This window comes from Dermacentor albipictus, chromosome 1 (genome assembly GCF_038994185.2).
Source record: "Dermacentor albipictus isolate Rhodes 1998 colony chromosome 1, USDA_Dalb.pri_finalv2, whole genome shotgun sequence".
Taxonomy (NCBI): domain Eukaryota; kingdom Metazoa; phylum Arthropoda; class Arachnida; order Ixodida; family Ixodidae; genus Dermacentor; species Dermacentor albipictus.
The window spans coordinates 126237450-126256606 of record NC_091821.1 but is presented as its reverse complement, the minus strand read 5'-3'; the positions used below and the strand labels follow the sequence as shown (position 1 = coordinate 126256606).

At 42.7% G+C, this 19157-nt stretch overlaps 1 protein-coding gene across 4 annotated transcripts in view; it reads left to right on the top strand.

Moving 5' to 3' along the window:
• Positions 1–18725, top strand: part of LOC135917581 (uncharacterized) — a 36545-nt gene extending 17820 nt beyond the window's left edge. For 2 of the 4 annotated variants that reach the window (XM_065451134.2, XM_070533311.1), the window contains exons 2-5: positions 2561–2656; positions 10447–10519; positions 14104–14144; positions 15742–18725. In XM_065451134.2, the coding sequence (XP_065307206.1) occupies positions 10492–10519; positions 14104–14144; positions 15742–16149 (477 nt within the window). In that variant the 5' untranslated portion in view covers positions 2561–2656; positions 10447–10491 and the 3' untranslated portion in view covers positions 16150–18725. The remainder of the gene's footprint in view (positions 1–2560; positions 2657–10446; positions 10520–14103; positions 14145–15741) is intronic. The other 2 variants (XM_065451132.1, XM_065451133.1) reach the window with 1 other exon arrangement.
• Positions 18726–19157: the final 432 nt, after the last annotated feature.

Sequence of the window (19157 nt, the reverse complement as noted above, 5' to 3'; positions counted from 1 at the left end):
ATACTGTGTTCTTCGCATTGCAGCTTCGCGTAGGGACGTTACGCTATGCAACTAATAAGCTGCTCAACTGCTTTAGTTTTACGCTCCGATAAGGCACGCATGGAACTGTACCACTCATAGGTAGGATCGTTTGTTTCCGGATAAAAGTCAATAATTCCTAATTTTTGTCCATTCATAGCCCCCCCCCCCCATGTGTGAGCAAGTCGTCAAGATAAATTATTATTGTTGCTTTGCCGGTGCTTTAACAAAGAAAGTGATAAGTGGCAGCTTGTACTTTCGGTTAAAAGTAGCTATCACGCCTCTGGCAAATGAATCTAATTGCCTTTTTCTATTTATTTTTTTTACTGCTTCAAAATTTTCAAAGTCCGGCGAAAAATAGATTGACCTTGCAACAGAGGCATAAGCATGAACCGGGTGCACCAGATATTTGTATGCCAACAGCTTGCAGTCGATAGTGTCATTCTTTAAACTAAGCTTTAGGTAGCCAAGCTTTCTTTATGCGCATGCACATATTTGTTCTACGTGGTAATGCCTATTCAGGCTAGACGTAAAAGTTATTGCGATGTAGTTGAATTCGTTCGCATCAACTACTTTTTGTCATTGGGTTCCGTACTCGAAATGCAAATGTCGTATTTTTCTTTGTGAGCGTCATGAATACTGTCTTCTTGAAATTTATTTACATCTGCCATAGGTCACTTTGTCCCCAGGACAAAGAAAACACATTGCTCAATATATTTTGATCATGAGTGCTGGCTATATTCGTGTATAAGATATAATCATCGGCATACAAACGAATTTTAACTGGAGTGTTCGCAACAATATTAACATCATTATTATAAATAACAAATAGGAGAGATCGAACGACTAATCCCTATGGCACAACTGAAGTTATGTCAACAGAGCGAGACTACGCTTGATTAATTGTGATGAACTGAGAATGCATGCACAAATATCCAGCAATCCAGTAAAGCAATTCCGTATCATTTAGAAATGCGCTCAATTTCAAGAGAAGTTTGTTGCAACAAACCAAGTCAAAAGCTTCGCTACAATCGATGAAAATTGCGTCAACCTGGCCGCATAGATTAAGTGCTGATGCAATGTCATGTGTGAATTCTGTCAGCTGAGTAAATGTTGAGAGACCAGGTCGAAAGCCGTGTTTGATGACGCGAGTGAGAGAGAGAGAAAGGGAAAGGAAAGACAGGGAGGCTAGGTAGTGTAGGTACACCAGCTGTCTACCCTGCGCTGGGGAAATGGGTAAAGGGGATAAAAGGTAATAGAAGAAACAAATTTTTAAAAATTAAAGTCAGATACGATATTCACACATTAACGAGTTGCTACACGCTGCAACTTTCAAAGTCGGTCGCAGAATTCACAAGCCCTTAAGCACTTGGGCAGAGCACTCAAGGCCTTGAGTGCCGCAACCCCTACTGGACCAATGTCCTAGAACTTTTGTTCTGTAAAGAGGCAATCGTCCAGTTTTTCGAGCGCAGTCACAAGCATTTTTCTTGACATAGTGTAACGGGGACAATCACAGAAGAGGTACTTGATCGTCTCCTCGCAGCCGCAGTTGTCGCAAGCAGTGCTGTCGGTAATTCTAATGCGGAAGGAATAGGCGTTCGTTAATGTCACGCCGAGCCACAGGTGGCACAGCGGTGTTGCTTCCGCTCGTGTTATCCTTGGTGGAAGACGAAATCAGAAACGTGGATGCAATCTGTGGAGACGTGCGTTCGTGAATTCACTGGCGTTCCACAGAGTCTGTGTAAGCTCGCGTGCGTTGGAGCGAAGCCTTGGTACTGGTATAATATGGCATTGGTATAATATAGCCACCGTCGTGGGCCGATTGGACAGCGTCATCCGCACTGTGATCTCCCGAAATTCCGCTGTGACGCGATATCCAGTGGTATTAGATATTGTGCCCCTTATCGACTGAGTCATGGAGAATTAGTCGAATGTCTGCGACTAATTGCACGTTACGTCCGTGGTTGAAAGGGGACAGCAGACAATGGAGAGCTGCCTTCTAGTCACAAAAGAAGGACCATAACTGTGATGATTCGTGACCAATAAACTCCAGAGTAGCACGGATAACTGCGAGTCCTGCAGCTGTCGGTGAGGTAATGTGAGACGTCTGGAATTGGATGATGATATATTTCGCGGGAATTACAACTGCTCCAGCCGAACTTTTGGAGGAGACAGAAGCGTGCGTGTAGACGTGGATGCGTTCTCTGTGCTTCTCATGCAGGAATGAAAGCACGGTTTGTTTGAAGGCGAAAGATCACATCTCCGTTTTCTCTTTGCTGGCGGGAATGACAAGAAGGGCTTGGGGTGGATGCAGGTACCACAGCGCTAGAGACGATTGTGCTGTAGGCGTGAGGTTCGACGGTAAAGCTCGATAGTTGGTGACAATAATCCTGCTTAACGCTGAACGAGATTGAGCGGCAGGAAGGGAGGCGAGATGATGCATAGAAGTTGGGCGAAGTGCCTGATGTGCATTCTTACAGCGTCGACTTGAATGTACGTATTGAAGGGGTGGTCATGCACAACGGTTTCGTTGCTGGCGTAGGTACACACCTGGGAAGGCCAAGGCATATTTGCAAAGCTTGAACTTACACAGACTGGAAAGCATGTAGGTTGATTCTACCGGTCCCACCCAGTACAGGTAAGCTATATCGTAGGAGACCCAGCAATAGTGCGTTGTAGAGTTGAAGCATCGTCCTGACAGACGCACCCCATGACTTTCCCGTGAGAAATCTGAGGAGCTAGGTTATCATGGCTACCTTCTTTTTTAAGTGAGAGACATGAAGACTCCCGGAAAGGTCTAGATCTATTATCACTCCTAGAAAGTGGAGCGTCTTCTCGTAAGTGATCGGCTGTCCATTAATTCTGACGACGTACGGTCTCATTAGTTTTCTCGATAAAGCGACCATAGAGCACTACTGGAGGACACCTCCAGACCTCGTACTCGAATATTAGCTGGTGTTAGTGTTGCTGCTTTTTGGAGTTTGGCATGCACTTGGTGACGGGTCGCTGCTGATAACCAAATGTATATATCGTATGCACAGATCGACGCATGAACGGATTGAACCAGGTTGATGACCACGCGGTTAAATAAAGAGGGGCTCAAGCGTCCTCCCTGTGCTATGCCACAGTCGGTTTTATGTCGCACCATCCTCTATTTGCACAAAGAACAACCTGTCCTTCAAGTAGCGGAATATCCATTGGAACCAGGCCACCTAGGCCGACATCTCCCAAGGCGTCAAGGATGGCTCGTTTACTTATGTAGTCATAAGCGCCTGTAGCGTCCAGCAACATCGCCGCTGATAGACTCCTTAGACTTCTTTCGGGCTGACACACAGGACAAGATCTATGACATTGTCTATAGAAGAGCGTCCGCGTAGGAAGCCTGCCATAGCATCAGGGTATATCTCGTAATGTTCTAGATACCACTTTAGACGTGTCAGTACCGTCCCCTCCATCACTTCTACTGTACAACTGACCAGAGAAATGGGAGGATAAGACCTGAAAAATCACCCTGGAAAATCGTCTAGGGACGATTTTCCAGGTTTGAGCAAAGGCACAAGGCCGCTGGACTTCCATGCAGCAGGAACCACTCCTTCGTGCCATGAATTGTCGACGCTAGAAAACCGCATTACACTTTAGGTATGCTGCAATATGTTTGTGAATTATGTGTTCAAGAAGCTTACATGATGACAAAAGCAGAGATATTGGCCAATAATTGGTTAAAACTTGCTTGCTACCCGACGTAAATGCAGTAATAACGCTATATCATATTTCCATATGAGAGGAACGGAAGAGGTGCCTAGTGGCTGAGTAAATATTACTGTTAGGTAGCGGGTGTTCTCTTCGGAGCATCTTTTTAAGAACATGTTTGAGGCATAACGTCAAGTCCAGAACTTTAAGATTCGTCAATTTTAAGCAAAATATTGTGCACACCTGCACAGTGTGCAACAATGTCGGGTAATGTGGGTAACGGACAAGAAACATTATAGACAGGGCTATTGTCATTATCTTGTCCAGAGACGGACTCAAAGTACTCATTAAAGGTTCAAGCGATGATCAATGGGTCGGAGCACGGTTGGTTGCAAATAAATTATGGTGAACTGTGGGTTGACTCATTCCCAAATTTGGATGGATTTTGCTTAATGAAAATCAATCAATCAATCAATCAATCAATCAATATTTATTTTTGACAAAATCAAATACAAGATGGGTATAAGTACACATTCGGAGGTCCCGAAGTAACAACTGTCGGGGGGACCTCCTAATAAAACATGAAAAGGGGATAGTAGGATCGTGGCAAAAAGTGAATCATGTCATATATTATACAATTTCTACATCGGAAATAAACGATAATAGAGAAAAGAAATCTGTTAAAAATATCACAAGTATATTCACAGAGTTAAAAAGAAGAAAAGTAATTGAAGAAATCTTTAAAATAACATGCAACCATTCAAACGAGGATAAATGGCACGTAAAGCTAACAACGAGGAGAAGTATCAATTAAGGCAAAATTTAGTAAGTCGGTAATTGAAAAGTAAATTGCGTAATTGTAAATTGAAAAAATCTAATTAATTCTAGGTTCGTTAAATTATGCTACGCGTCAGATAAAGTGTTCATGAAATGCTCCTTCGTTCTACGCTTAGATGATAATAATGTAGATGTCTTCATATCAGATGGTATCGAATTTCAAACAGAAATGCCTGAAAACGCGATGGTAAATTTCCCATAGTTAGTTCTTGCTTTTGAAAGGAGAAGATTGAGTTGTGCTGAAAATCTTGTGTTGTTATAATTGATGAGGCTAGAGCGACTAAAACCTGGAATATTAAACTCGGTATATATAAGACGAAACATAAGTAGCGACAGCTTATGATTGAATAACATGCGTAAAAGTAAAAGATTTAGGGAACGGAATATGGGAGCAGAGGGAGATGTATGCGATTGGAGTGCAATTAATCGTAATGCCTGCTCTTTCAAAACTTCTAACTGATGAAGATGTGTGGTATATGTATTACCTCAAGATGACAGGCAGTATGAAAGATGGCTGTGTATATACGCGTAATATAAAGACATGAGAATGGTTTGCTGAAAAAAGAGCGAGTTTTTATTAGGATGTGAATACCAAATGAGATTTTTTGAATAAGTGATTGAATATGGCACTGGAACTTTAGGTTCTCATCTAGTACTACACCAAGAAATTTAGTAGACACGGATCTTGCAAATACATTATTATTTAGAGACACTACAATAGAGTCCATGTGCAAAGTTTTTGAAGAATGGAATGTCATAAATGCTGTCTTAGATGGGTTAATAGTTAGCCTGTTTTTTACACACCATGAATGAACATTCGTTAGGTCAGCGTTAAGTTTATCCTACAATGCAAATAAACTTTTATCAGATGCGAAAATAGTGGTGTCATCAGCGTAAAGAAGGCAGTGCGCATGTGTTAATATTTCTGGCAAGTCATTAATGAATATGAGAAATAGAAGTGGCCCAAGTATTGATCCCTGAGGGACACCTGTATTTACAGTTTTTGATGAGGAGAAGACACCATTAACTTCGATTATATATTGTAGGTCAATTAGGTAGTTGCGAAGTATTTGTAAAGGCGGCCTAGAAATGCCATATGATTCAAGTTTACTTAAAAGAATGCGATGGTTACTTGTATCAAACGCCTTGGTGAAATCAATAAAGAGAGCACCAACTAAGAGGCCTTGATCGATGGCTAATTTAACCCTCTCAGTAAAAGTAATAAGCGCTAATACAGTTGAAAATTGTCACGAAAACCAAATTGATCAGGAGTTCAAAGATTAAATTTGGATAAGTATTCAGTTAAGCGATTATGTATAAGTTTTTCGATGACCTTACTAAAGAAAGACAAAATGCAGATAGGACGATAATTACTCGTGCACTTATGGTCACCTTTTTTAATACTGGGATTATTTTACCTGTCTTGAGGCGATTAGGAAAGATGCCATCTATAAACAGTCTATTTGCTATATGTGCTAACACAGGTGAGATTTCGTTAGACACAAGCTTAATGCTAGAGGGGCGTATAAAGTCGAGGCCCAGACCGGTTGTTTTAAGAGAATTGATAATGTTACATACTTCTAGCGATGTTACGGGGAACAGGTAAAATGAATGAGAACAGCGCGGAAAACTAAGCAACGTTGAATCAGGCTGACTAGGGACTGCAGTACTAAAATGGTCACTGAAAACATTAGGTATGTCTTGAGGGTTACTAATATTAGCAGAATCGTGGTTCACACACGATATGTGATCTTTAGTTGTACTGATGTTTAAGAATTCTTTAACAACCTGCCAGTTTCGTCTGGTATCACTTCCATTTTTTCTATTTTATTTTCGTAGTAATTACGCTTGGAATTTTTAAAGTGGCTGTTAGAACATTTGAATATGTGTGGAAGCGCAATAGCAACGCATTATTGAATGCCTGGACTTTAAGTTTCTTACGTAGATTATCTCTTTTTTTAATGAACCGCAATAAAGAATTACTAATCCAAGGCTTTCTTGGCGAGCTAAACCACCGCGTCACCGTAGTTTTACTTGTACATAAGTTAGAGCATTCGGATATTTTTGCAAAAAAAGATTCAAAAGCCCTTTCGCCACATTGCTCTTCAAGCACGTCAGCCCAGTCAATTGCACGAATCATACCAGTGAATTTATTAGAATCAAAGAAAGTCCCGATATATTTTGCTGCTTGAGAAGGCGTTACGGAACCTATGCAAAAAAATATAGGTTAGTGGTCTGTTACGGCATATTCCACTATTCCACTATTCCAGCTGTGCTAAGATCAGTAGGTATGCTAGACAGTACATGGTCAATTAAGGTATTAGGTCCGCCTATTTCACACCTCGTTGGAGCTGTAATTTGAGAGGAGAGACCGCAGCTAAGATAAGTACGTAAGTACTCAGAGCAACATTGACAGTCAGGGCTGATAATGTTGGTGTTAATGTCACCACATATCACAATATCCTTGTTTTTATCAGTGACTGTGTTTAGTAACTGCTCAAATTCTTTACAAAATTCGACGTAAGAGGAAGAAGGTGAATGATAAATTCATGCAATTATGATGTTACGTTTGCTAGGCCGCTGCAGGTTACCACTCTCTACTTCTAGCCATAATGATTCAGAGGCAATCACGAAAAAAAGATCATGGTGACTTTTATATGACAATGAAGATTTTAGTAAAATGGCCGAACCGCCACTACGATAACCTTCACGATGACAATATTCAGGAGTGTAGCCTGAAAGACCGTATAGATTCCCGTCATGAGATGATAACCACGTTTCAGATAAGCATACGAAAGAGAACGCACGGTAATGACTGCAAAGAAGAGCGATGAGATCATCATGATGCCTACGAATACTGCGGATGTTCCAATGTATTAAGGATAAAGTGGGTTGTTTTTCCTCAATTAGAGCTTTCGCTTCGTCAAGAGTAAAAACTGAGTCATCCATGATGAATTAGGCGTTAATGCAAGCAAGGAAGAAATTATTTGAAGATTGACAGATCATTTACACTACATATGCGTTGAACACGGCTATTTTCCGACTTTCTGGCCTTAATGGCACAGTTATCGGTCCATAGAAATTTCCATCCTTTAGACTTCTTGAGCTCTAGCGCCTGCGCAAAAAGCCGCTTATTATCGGGTGTGAGGTGATCATTAACGAAAATAGAAGTGGGTGGTTTATGTGATAGCCCTACTGCAGTTGTTGTGAGTCTTGCTTTACACGCTTTATAAGCAAAGTCAGCCTTCTTTGTTCGCGAGCAGAACCACGCGATAATGTTGGTTCCCTTATTTGGCAGGCACGCGGTGTGCAATATCAATGTCACCAGCAGTGACAGGGCAACCAGTGTTGTCACCCAAAGCATGGATAATTGTTAGGCAGCTTTCTCCTTCAGTCTTTGGAATACCTTTAATTTCTACGTTATTTTGCCTGGAATACTGCTCATGGTCAGGACTCGTTGTGAAAGATTTTTGTTACTATCAATCAAAGACGTATTATCGTCTCCCAAGGATTTGTTTTCTTGGAGAAGGTTGTCATTTCTTGCCTTCACAGATTTGTACAATTCATTAAACACACTAAGACTTTGACGCATTTCTGCGACTTCAGAACGGCGGATCTCAAATTCTTTCGCTAACTCGGAATTAGTGGGCATCTCGTAGAATTACGCAGATCAACACAAAAAGCAAAGAACAACAGCAGTGGTGGCCGCGGAAACTTATGGGCTACGAGGAAAATTTCAGAAGCACTAACCTGCACAAATGTGCAGAGAATGGTTAGAAGTGGTTGGCAAGCCGCAACCGCTGCTGCCTAAGTGATGATCGCCGTTCCAGGGCAGTCGCTTATAAGGCAGGATACCTCTGTAAGCAGCGCTGCACGCGATGCAGTGATGACTGAAATCCGTAGGGTATTGTTATAGTAAAATTCTTTGGCCTCGTGCATCTCTCTCTTTCTTTTTTGTAGCGAAGGCTTAAGCGAGCATAGCAAGTGGCTACGGCATTTATCAGTCTTGTTACGCCAAAGGCGTTTGATGCGGCGGGGTATCTGGATAATTTCTCCTGTTTGCCAGGAGAAATTTCGTTTAACACATTTCCTCGGGACAAATTTAGCAACGCATTCGCCTACAATATTGCAGTATTTATCAACCAACTCATCAATACTACTGTGATAACTAAGGAATGAGACTTCATCAAAAGACGCTGCCAGTACAGCAAGAATCAAGTCGTCATTTGCAAGATTCAAGTCGGTTACCGTCTTTAGTGACTGTCTGCTACGCAAACATGCGAGCTTTAATTTGTACCCGCCGCGGTGGCTTAGTGGCTATGGTGCGGCGCTGCTAAGCACGAGGTCGCGGGATCGAATCCCAGCCGCGGCGGCCGCAAAAAAAAGCGCCTGTGCCCCGCGTATTGGGGGCTCGTTAAAGATCCCCTGGTGGCCAAATTTAATCCTGAGTCACCCCACGACGACGTGCCTCACAATCAAATTGTGACTTTCGCAGTCAGAATTCAGTTTTTTTTTTCTTTCCAAAGAAGCTCCAACGCCGTACATCACTTGGACATTAGAATACGCCAACCATGCGCTGACAGAAATTAGACTTGCAGAAGCACGAGGCTCGCACAGACGACGGCCAGACCTAAAAAAAAGGGTGCTTTTGCTTTGTCTACTTTCCAAACGATGAAAAGCTCAAAAAATACTGGCCCGTTCGTGTCCGAATTTCATCAAGAAGACATTTGGTAGATTGTATCGTCTTTTGCTAATTTAGGCGGCGATGCATGGCTTATTCGTCAAGAACAAAGAAACGCATGTAATCGTCTGTGGCAACTTCCGCGCAAATTTCAGCCCTTACTCCCCATTCAGCCGTCAACCTCCCCCAAGGTCTTTCTCTTTGTCGCTCAGATACTGTCATTAGAGTCGGCCATCCGACTTTCTAAGGCGTTTGCTTTGGTCATGTCAAAGACGACGGTGCAATCCCATTTAGACGAGCCGGCAAGGCATACCGAACCGAAGCGTGTGCGCGATTGGTTGAAACATAGCACTGAATAGTAGCGCCGTATTAGATTCAAACTCAAACAAGCCAGTGAATTAGACTTGAGTATCCGTATAGCTGCGCCACACTGCTCAACCAAGCCGGATGATCACGATGATGATGATCTTAAGAATTATGGAGGAAGGGAAAAAATACGAGGGAGCATGGCGTCAGGCAGCTAACCTCGGCAAGGCAACGACGCCGCACCACATTTTTTTCTGGGTCCATTTGCCCATTTACTCGCGGGTAAATAGGCCACTCCATGGTTGCCGGGCTTTTCAAGACACTGTTTGGTTCGCGGCAGCTTTTAGTTACGCCTTTTTCACGATCGCCCTCACACCCGCTCTCCGCTTTACTTTTCCCCGTGCTCTCAACACGGTCGGCGGCTAGAAATTGTACCGCTTGCCTATGACGTTGTGAGAGCCTATTGCCCATGGCCCTCGCTTTAAATTTTTATGACCAGGTTTCAAAAATAAACGTGTCGCTTCCTTCTAGTCTTCTTCTTTTCTCCATATCAAAGGCACTGGTGGTTACCCACTCAAAGTGATTTGCCAAGATTCCGCTAGTTTTAAAAAATGCATTATAGGGATTAACTCTATAGTAATAATAATGATAATAATAATAATAATAATAATAATAGTAGTAGTAGTAGCAGTAGTAGCAGTAGTAGTAGTAATGAAAATATATTCGATCTTTTTTTATGGCTTTCTCTTTCTTCACTTAAGCCAAAAAAGAAAAATCAAAGCTCAATCCACTGACAAATATTAACCTTTAATCGGTTAACAAAACGAGCCAACCGTTCTGAAATTGGTCACGGAGAAGTCCTCCAAAGGTCTGTCTAACCATTTTTGCAAGACTGACTTAATTCCTCTTTGCAGCTAATCCTGTACACCACGACTCAGGTTGCCCATACGAATCGGAGCATGGAAGCTTTAATTGGTTACCTCTGCGGTAAGTTCACATGCAATACCTGCGCACATCCATTTTCATAAATGTTCCCATTGTTTCCGCCACTTCACAGTGGGGCCTGCGCACCCATTTGCTCGCTAATACACGTGTCTGTTTCGCTTGCATGACACCAACAGCATGTAGCGATTTCATATCGACGAGGGCAACGGTGGCGATTCGGAATGTTTGTTTCCAACAGATACGTACGCGATTGATAAAGGCTCGTGCAGTTACAGTCAGGTGGCTTTTATTTATTTATATACTTACTACAAGTACCTACAGCCAAAAAAAGGCATTATTGTTGGGAGCTTGCATGGAGAGAGAGAGGGGGCGGCTACAATATTATAGGAAACAAAAGCGACCAACATAAGTTCAAAGTGAATAAGTACGAAAATGGCCACAACAAAATATTAATGGACATTTGAGAAAAGGCGAACGTGAAGAAGGAACAAAAAATTAAGTGCTTGAGAACATACTTCATACGGTAATAAAAAACATAACGTGCATCGACCACTTCCCGTTGAAGCGCATTCTAATCGGTAATCGTGCGAGCAAAAAGACGAATACTTAAGCGTGTTAAACTGAATATTTTTCGTGCAATCTCCGCTTATATGAGGGTTTGAGATAAATGTTTCTACCTATGCCGGCTAGATTTTGGCAGTCCTGAACAAAAAATATTTCCGGTGTAACGTCAGTCTACATGAGGCTAACGGCTTCCAGCCAAGGTCCCTTATGATTTGAAAGATTGTCATATAAAAATTACAATTAATAATAATAATAATATTTGGGGTTTTACGTGCCAAAACCACTTTCTGATTATGAGGCACGCCGTAGTGGAGGACTCCGGAAATTTTTACCACCTGGGGTTCTTTAACGTGCACCTAAATCTAAGCACACGGGTGTTTTCGCATTTCGCCCCCATCGAAATGCGGCCGCCGTGGCCGGGATTCGATCCCGCGACCTCGTGCTCAGCAGCCCAACACCATAGCCACTGAGCAACCACGGCGGGTAAAAATTACAATTAACTCTGACGAATATAGCAGAACGATTTAATACCCTCTTTATTTTGTCTACAAGGGCACCTGTAAACTGACCTCATGCTATACATGCAAATTCAAGTATGGTGTCGTTTTCTAATGACTGTGGGACATGCTTAAGGCTGCGTTGAAAAAAGTTCGGTAACTTTGTAGCCTTGTTTGATATTGTCAACACGCGCAACCTTGCCCAGAGCATCATTAATTGTGAAGCCGAAATACTTAACTCTGCCTATTTTATTGGACTGATTCCTCATTTAAAAAATACGCGCTTTGCACTTTAACTTTTTTATTCGTGGAAAGAATGTACTAGCACGTGGTTGTTATCTTCCATTTATTGCACCAAGAAAGAAATTTGATCAGGTCAGGCTTTAATACATTGACATCATTGTGAGATTTAACGCAATGTTTGGTGTATAGCCTAATGGCGGATTGAATTCTATCCGGCAAATCATTAACTTCGAGAAAAAATAATAGACCGGGCACTGATTAACAGGTAACAAATTCACGGGCGACGATGACTAGCCGCTCATCACAACGCGTTGTTGTGATGAGTATAGATGTGATAAGCTATCCAAGCAGCGAGTCTGGCAAGCGTATGAACGATATTTTATGTAACAATAAATCTTTCAATACGACATCAAATCTTTCATTTAACCTAGAGAAATCAGGTCCATTCGTACAGCATTGATGGCTCTGATTGCTATGTCATATATAAATTCCGTGAGCTGCGTTGTGCAGGAAAAACTATGAGCGAAAAATCATATTGAGCTCACGTGGAAAAGGGTTTTACTGATGATACTTACTAGGACTTGAGTACACTACATGTCCAAGTGAAGGCTATTCGATTCATCTTACGAATTATACTCAAACAGCGCGACTGACACCCGCCGTGGTTGCTCAGTGGCTGTGGTGTTGCGCTGCTGAGCATGAGGTCGCGGGATCGAATCCCGCTCACGGCGGCCGCATTTCCATGGGGGCGAAATGCGAAAACACCCGTGTACTTAGATTTGGGTGCACGTTAAAGAACCCCAGGTGGTCGAAATTTCCGGAGTCCTCCACTACGGCGTGCCTCATGATCAGAAAGTGATTTTGGCACGTAAGACCCTGTAATTAATTTTTTTTTAGCGCGACTGATACATGGACACCCAGAGACACACATACCACGCAAGAAGAGCGCTTGTTCTGTAGTATTTGTGTCTCTGTGTGTGCTTGTATCAGTTGCACTGTTTTAGCATATTTCCGAAGATGTCCAAGTGTTTCACAGCAGATGGAGGTAGATTACATCGTCATGTAATCCTAAACGCTGTTCCGATCACCAGCTTTATGTATGCGCATCATATTTGCTAATTTCGATTCCTTGAATAGTTTTTGACACTGCCACGATTTGGTAAATATCACGTCTAAATAAAGCGAAATATGTGCACCGCAACGCTCCAGTATTTGGCTTGCTATGCCGTCAGGACCATAAGCTGTATATGGGCCTAACTTTCCGAGTTTATTTCGGACATATCCATTATTCTTATTTATGTCGAATTAAAACGTACTCTCGACACGATTCTGATTACAAATTAAACCTCATATCTTGTTTTCATCATTTGTAACTTAAGATTAATCTTGGAAGTCACTGGTATAAGAAAAAGAGCTTCTGACCCGGCGTTTTATTCTCTGTTCTATCTCCGGACACGGAGAAACTCGAATAACATGTAGCGAATGTTGGGAAAGCTTAAGTGGCTCGGGCGCGATCGCACAAAAAGAACTCGCGGGAAAAGTGACGAAAGATGGAGCGAGAAAGGTTAGTGAACCGGATACTACCAGGGGTTGCGCCAGGCATATCTTTGTGCAACGCCATAAATAAGCGCGCCGAAATAACTTTGCCTGAAAAAAAAAACATCTTAAAGAACAAAGGTGCTTTTGCAACTCCTAATGAGTTTTGGTGGGTTCGTTACCTACATCTCATTATTCTCAGTCCTGTACCAAGCCTCGCTACGGACTAGAGCAATTCAGCATAGTCTGGCGTGTCATTTTAGCTACGCTTCTTTCGCCTTGATCCGCCTTAACTCTGGCTGACAGCGAAGCGCGCAATTTTCTTTGTATCCCCACGTGGTTTTCAATTTTTGAATTGATTCGGAAAGTGTGAACTCTTCAGTACGAACCTAAAAACACAAAATGTGTGAATAGGCAGTTCGTCGAGCACCTGCACAAATGATTGTGTTGGGAATGACCGTTCACTATTTGTTTCCGAAGGTGGCTGCTCCTGAATAAGACGCATTACGCGATCGGCTAAAATTCCTATTCAAACTTTTTACTTATGCAGTGCAATTATTCAGCTCCTGCCATCGGTGTTCTGTTTCAGAAACACCATTTTGGGGGAGTTTACCCTGTTTCCGTTTCATGAGTTTGTTTGGTTTTTCTATATACATGTACCTTTATTATCTTCCATCAGAGCAAATTTTCGAGACCCAATATCAATTTATTTCATGTTTGCCCCTTGTTTTTCTCTAGTATTTCCCGTTTATGGTGTTCCTTCTTGTTGCCTTTGGTCTTTTTCAGTCGGAGCCTTTGTGATGCACGCTGCTGTTGCTGATACAAGGGTAAGGTGCTGAGCTTGCATTTCTTCGGAAGCGTTACTCTCAGCCTCGCATACATAGTCGTGGTCACAAGCAAAATAGCGCAACATTCACAATGCAGACGCGAACCGTTGACAGCGTTCCGACAGTATGCCTATAGCGTGGTGATCGCACGCTTGTATTAAGGACCTTTCAAACGAAAGGTCCACACTCGCCGCCAGACCGCGATGCCGCACTCTGTATTGTTCTAAGCGTATGTAAGCAACCGATAGAATGCAGCGGCAGTCGCAACACGCGTTTTCTTCACATGCTTGGCCCAGCCCAGGGAAGAGTGCTCGCATTTTGTAAAGATTTTTCTTTCAATTACGTGTGTTTCCCCCAAACGTGTGCGAATATTCTAAATTCTGAATACGAATCAAACAGCAAAGACTATTCGATTCGTATGCGATTCGAGAATTGATAGTTCAAGATAGCATAAGATACGTGTTTGTTCTAATATAAGGGATAATAACGCTTATCGGAGCCTACAGGGAGAAATACAAATGGAAGTGGTCACTGTTGCAAATGACTCTGCTGCAGGGTAGCCGCGCTTACTGCGCAGAGTCACCAGTTGCGGACACAAATGCATTAAGTAGCAAACATCTGCGCACTGTATTTTAGGTATTCAATAAGCATGCATCGCCTTTAGGGCAGCTTACGCACTTGTTTTCTCTGTTTAGGCAAAGCAATCTACTGTATGTAAGATATCATAAAGTTTGCACTCATTTAAAACTATGTTCGGTGCTTTACTATTACTTTGCTTTTTTTTTCAACGAACACACGTCTTTACATTCTTTGTGCATCATGGTGCATGTGATAGCATGCTGTTTCTGCATTTCATTACTGGTATTGTGATTGTGTGCCAGATACGGTCACTTTTCAGCTGTTTCTCATTTATAAGCTCCTCATTTGACCAGATGTCCAGTTCAGAGTGTCATTACACGCATAAAATAGTAGAAATAATTATTCCTTTCTTCTTTTTTTTTCAAACGCTCTCCACATAGTCTCTGTAGTTCGCTTTTTTCATAAATTACAAAGTATTTGGTATTTTATTCCAAATTTGAAGATTGTTTTATTTGAGAGATATTCGTATTTAGTTCGATTTTGAAATTTCGCTATTCATGTACCTCTTGAAATTTTCCTATCATCTCCCGCACCGAGTGGACGGTCCTGTCGAAAACGGCATGAAGCATTCGCAAACACTTTCTTTTTCATGCATTTGGAAAAGAATCGTTACGAATCCTGGCCCGAAGTGTTTTGAGCTGCGATATAAAGAATGAGAGGTTGTTTCTAAAGATCTCTCCAGGAGCTCGCTGTGCTTTGTCGTGAATGCGTGCTGACCAGCACAGCAGGACTGAAGGCACACACTCGTTTCACGCTGTTGCCGCGGTTCGATGAACGCCTGTTCTGGCTTGACAGTGAATAAGCATACTCGCAGCTTGCTGTGTGCGTGGCCGCGGTGCGTATAGACCTTCGGCGCCATTTGCCTTTTCTGCGCCAAGAGAACTTGGGGGCTGCGCGCATAATGGTGACCGCGCAGAGGTTATAGCCAGACTACAGGCGCGACTTACTGGCTGCGCAGGTGAAGCGGCTTGCATACGAGCTCGCAGACGGCGCCAATCTGGTCGTGGGGCCGGTGGCGAAAACCTTCAGGTGCCGGCGCAGTGGCTACTTCGCCGACGTGTCCAATTACTGCCGGGTGTACCACGTGTGCCACAAGGTGCGCCACGCCGACGGCTCTTCCGAGATGCAACACTTCAGCTTCTTCTGCGGCAACCAGACGGTGTTCAACCAGCTGAGCCTGACTTGCACCTATCCGGAGGATGCCTTGCCTTGTCGCAAAGCACCAAACTTCTTCTATCTCAACGATCGCATTGGCATCGAGAACGCGCTCTTACACACTGACACTGACGTTGGTCTTGCCAAAGCAGCAGGGTTCGGTACCAGGCTTGCTGGCGGTGGTCGGACGGCGTCGAAATTGTTTGGATAGCCACCTGCTGTTTGTCTTTCTAGTTAAGATGCAAGGTGCTTAAAGGTAGGCAAAACCCAAACTAACGTATGTGCCTTGCTCGCCTCTAGCATTAAGCTCACCGAATAGTTCGTAGCGCATAACCGCCTACTCCCCACTCCTCCCCCTCCATCACTCCCTCCCTCCTTCCTCCTTTCCCTCTCAGATATAGCCATAAACTGCCAAAGGTAACTCTTCTTTACCCACTGTATCCGAAGTCGACAGGCCCATCCTTTCCTCAATTCACTTCTATCCATGCTCGTACAAAAATGAGAAGCAAAGAAGCCAACACGGACCACAGGACATACGAAGGGATGTGTGTTTGCTTCTTTGTCTTCTTTAGCCGTGCTGTTTCGGTTTACCCTGGAGAAAGCAACCGGCCCTCACCAACATGATATTATTGTGCACTTTGTCAAAGTTGTGTTCATCAGCCAAGGTTGTTTGCCGATATCCTGCCAGCAAGACTGGCTTTGAACATCTTTTTTTTTTTTGCCTAGTAGCTTAGAATATCAATCTCATATCACATACCATTAGATTTATTTCGATCGAACGTTCTTATTTGAATCAATTCAAAAATTTTCTCATATAGCATGCGCAATTTTTTTCCTGCGCTTATAATACATTGCACGTAAGTGCAATGCGCTCAATTCATCACCACAACTTGACGTTGTTCGTTATTAGAGTGAACGCTGCATATCTTTAATAGGACATTAAACCGCAGATAACTGCACTACACGGAACGGCACAATCCTTCCATCCGTTACCAGCCTAATTAACTTTTTCGCAGGAAGAAAGCCTCTCCCAAAGATCCATAATTACCATTCTACTGTGGAAACGGAACTCGCGTGCCTCGTCTATAAACAGGCACGCAATTATTGAAATCTCAAGATGTCATCTAATATCCTGCTGCTCTCGACTCACTCACCTTTGGGCTGAATGTTGTGAGGGTGAGTTTCCAATGGTTGTCTGTTTGAACCCAAAGCACCTAACACACCCTGCTGCCTTCGTCAGGTCCAGGGCATGACAACAATGCCCATGTAGTGCAGGACAGACCCTCCGCAAAATACTTGAGCTTACCATAACACCGTTGTTCGTTGCGACTACTTAAGGGGCACCTTTTATGTAAATACAAGACTACCTACATGTATTCGCATTATCTATTGGCTTTTTTATGTATAGGGAGAAAGCAACACACAATTCTTATTTTAACTCAGTAAAAAAAAGCACCAGTTGATAAAATTACTACGCAATATTCCTTATCTCATTTGACTTGTTTGCAAGGGCGAAAAGCGTAATGTCCAAGCAGACCCTTTGGCAACCTTCAAAAGTATTAAACATGTATTATGGGTGTGTTACTGTGTTTGATACCCCAATATATTGGCATATGGATGTTTAACATGTTTTAAGCTCACTCTTGGACTCAGATGAATGCAGGCTCTCTCTCCTCGTCCAGCCTCTGTGCAGTGACGGCATGTGTGGCGAATATACGAATGTGAAGTTCTCTTTGGCGATCAAGGAGGCCGTCTAGGTTTTTTTCGTTGGAAATTTATTAAACGGAAACACATCTTTTGTGTTTCTCATGTAACCGCTGCGACGGCGGTCACGGCCTCATGCAAAATTTCCATCACGTCAACCACTGCTCCTCCCCATCGCCTTTCCTCATTGGCGTAGAGTACACTTCGTTTTGCTGTTAGTACAGCACAAGAGAGATATCACACGAAATCAGTGCAATGTCGCTGTAGCAGACCGTTCACCAATCTTATACTGCACGGCTTAAGCTGAACCTTTCATTATTCACAGTTTCTTCAGACGGAATTTGATTTGCAACGTTCGATCAGGAATCCAACTTTCGGTCATCTTCATCTACTTGCGGTGCAGTTCGGATCGATCGCAGCTGCCTCCCCCCCCCCTCTAATCACCACCACTTCATCCTCTCTCTTTCTCTGTCTCTACCCGTAACCATCTACCCGTAACCATGAACCCATTAAAACAGGCAATTGTTTTTGTTTGGGCATCCACTTTCGGTCCGCAGCTAATGGAAGCGACTTGGAAAAAAAAAATCGTTTTCTTTTTCTTCCTTCAGTGATACTTCTGTACTAGTGGAGGGATGTGTAATCTGAATGTCAACAAAATTTTCGGTTTGGCCCTCCCTAGGATACCTATCTTGATATTTTGGGCAATAAAGCCAGTGTCTCAGCGACCGGCCATTGCACGAGAGCTGCTGTGCTTCTAGTATATGGTTTCTGAGCAGGGAGACGCAAAAAAAAGCAGAAATCACAAGAATACCGACAGGTAGACACGAAGTTGAAAGAAGAGCACTGCTACTGGTACACCTTGATGAGTAATACATCGCCAATCGGCAGATTCGTCGCATGCACGTTGACGGATATAATGTTTCTTCAAATTATATTTCACACACGAACTATGTAGAAAAAACTTTCACCATTTGAAGTCTCCCAAACAACTGTGACGAGATAACTAAAAACTACAAAAAACAATGTGAGTGTAATGTGTGTATACGGCAAACATTTTTAGAAAATAAATAAATAAAAAATAAAAGACCACCTGAACTACTGCTTATTACTTCTGTGTGCGTCCTGCATTTGTGTGTGTCGGGGTTTTTTTTTCTTATTTAACTCAAGTATCTACATTTTGGGTTTTTTACAAGAAGAATGGGTGAGTGTGGAAACTAGACGGTGAAGTGGAAGAAACACAATGTAAAAGGCCAATAAAAAGAAAGCCCAATATAAAAAAAACTAAGTGCGAAAGCGAAAATTCCACATGCGTAGTAGGTGGTGTCGACGAAAACTTACAATAAGTACAAATTGTAGTAAATACTACAATACTTTATATCAGATACAAAGGCCTCAAAGTAATCGGTTACATCAGGACAGTACGAGTGGGCAATAACCGTATTTAATAATGTACACCGGAACTGCTTTAAGTTTATCAGGGGCAGTGATGTTCACGGCATCGGCTGGCAAGTTGTT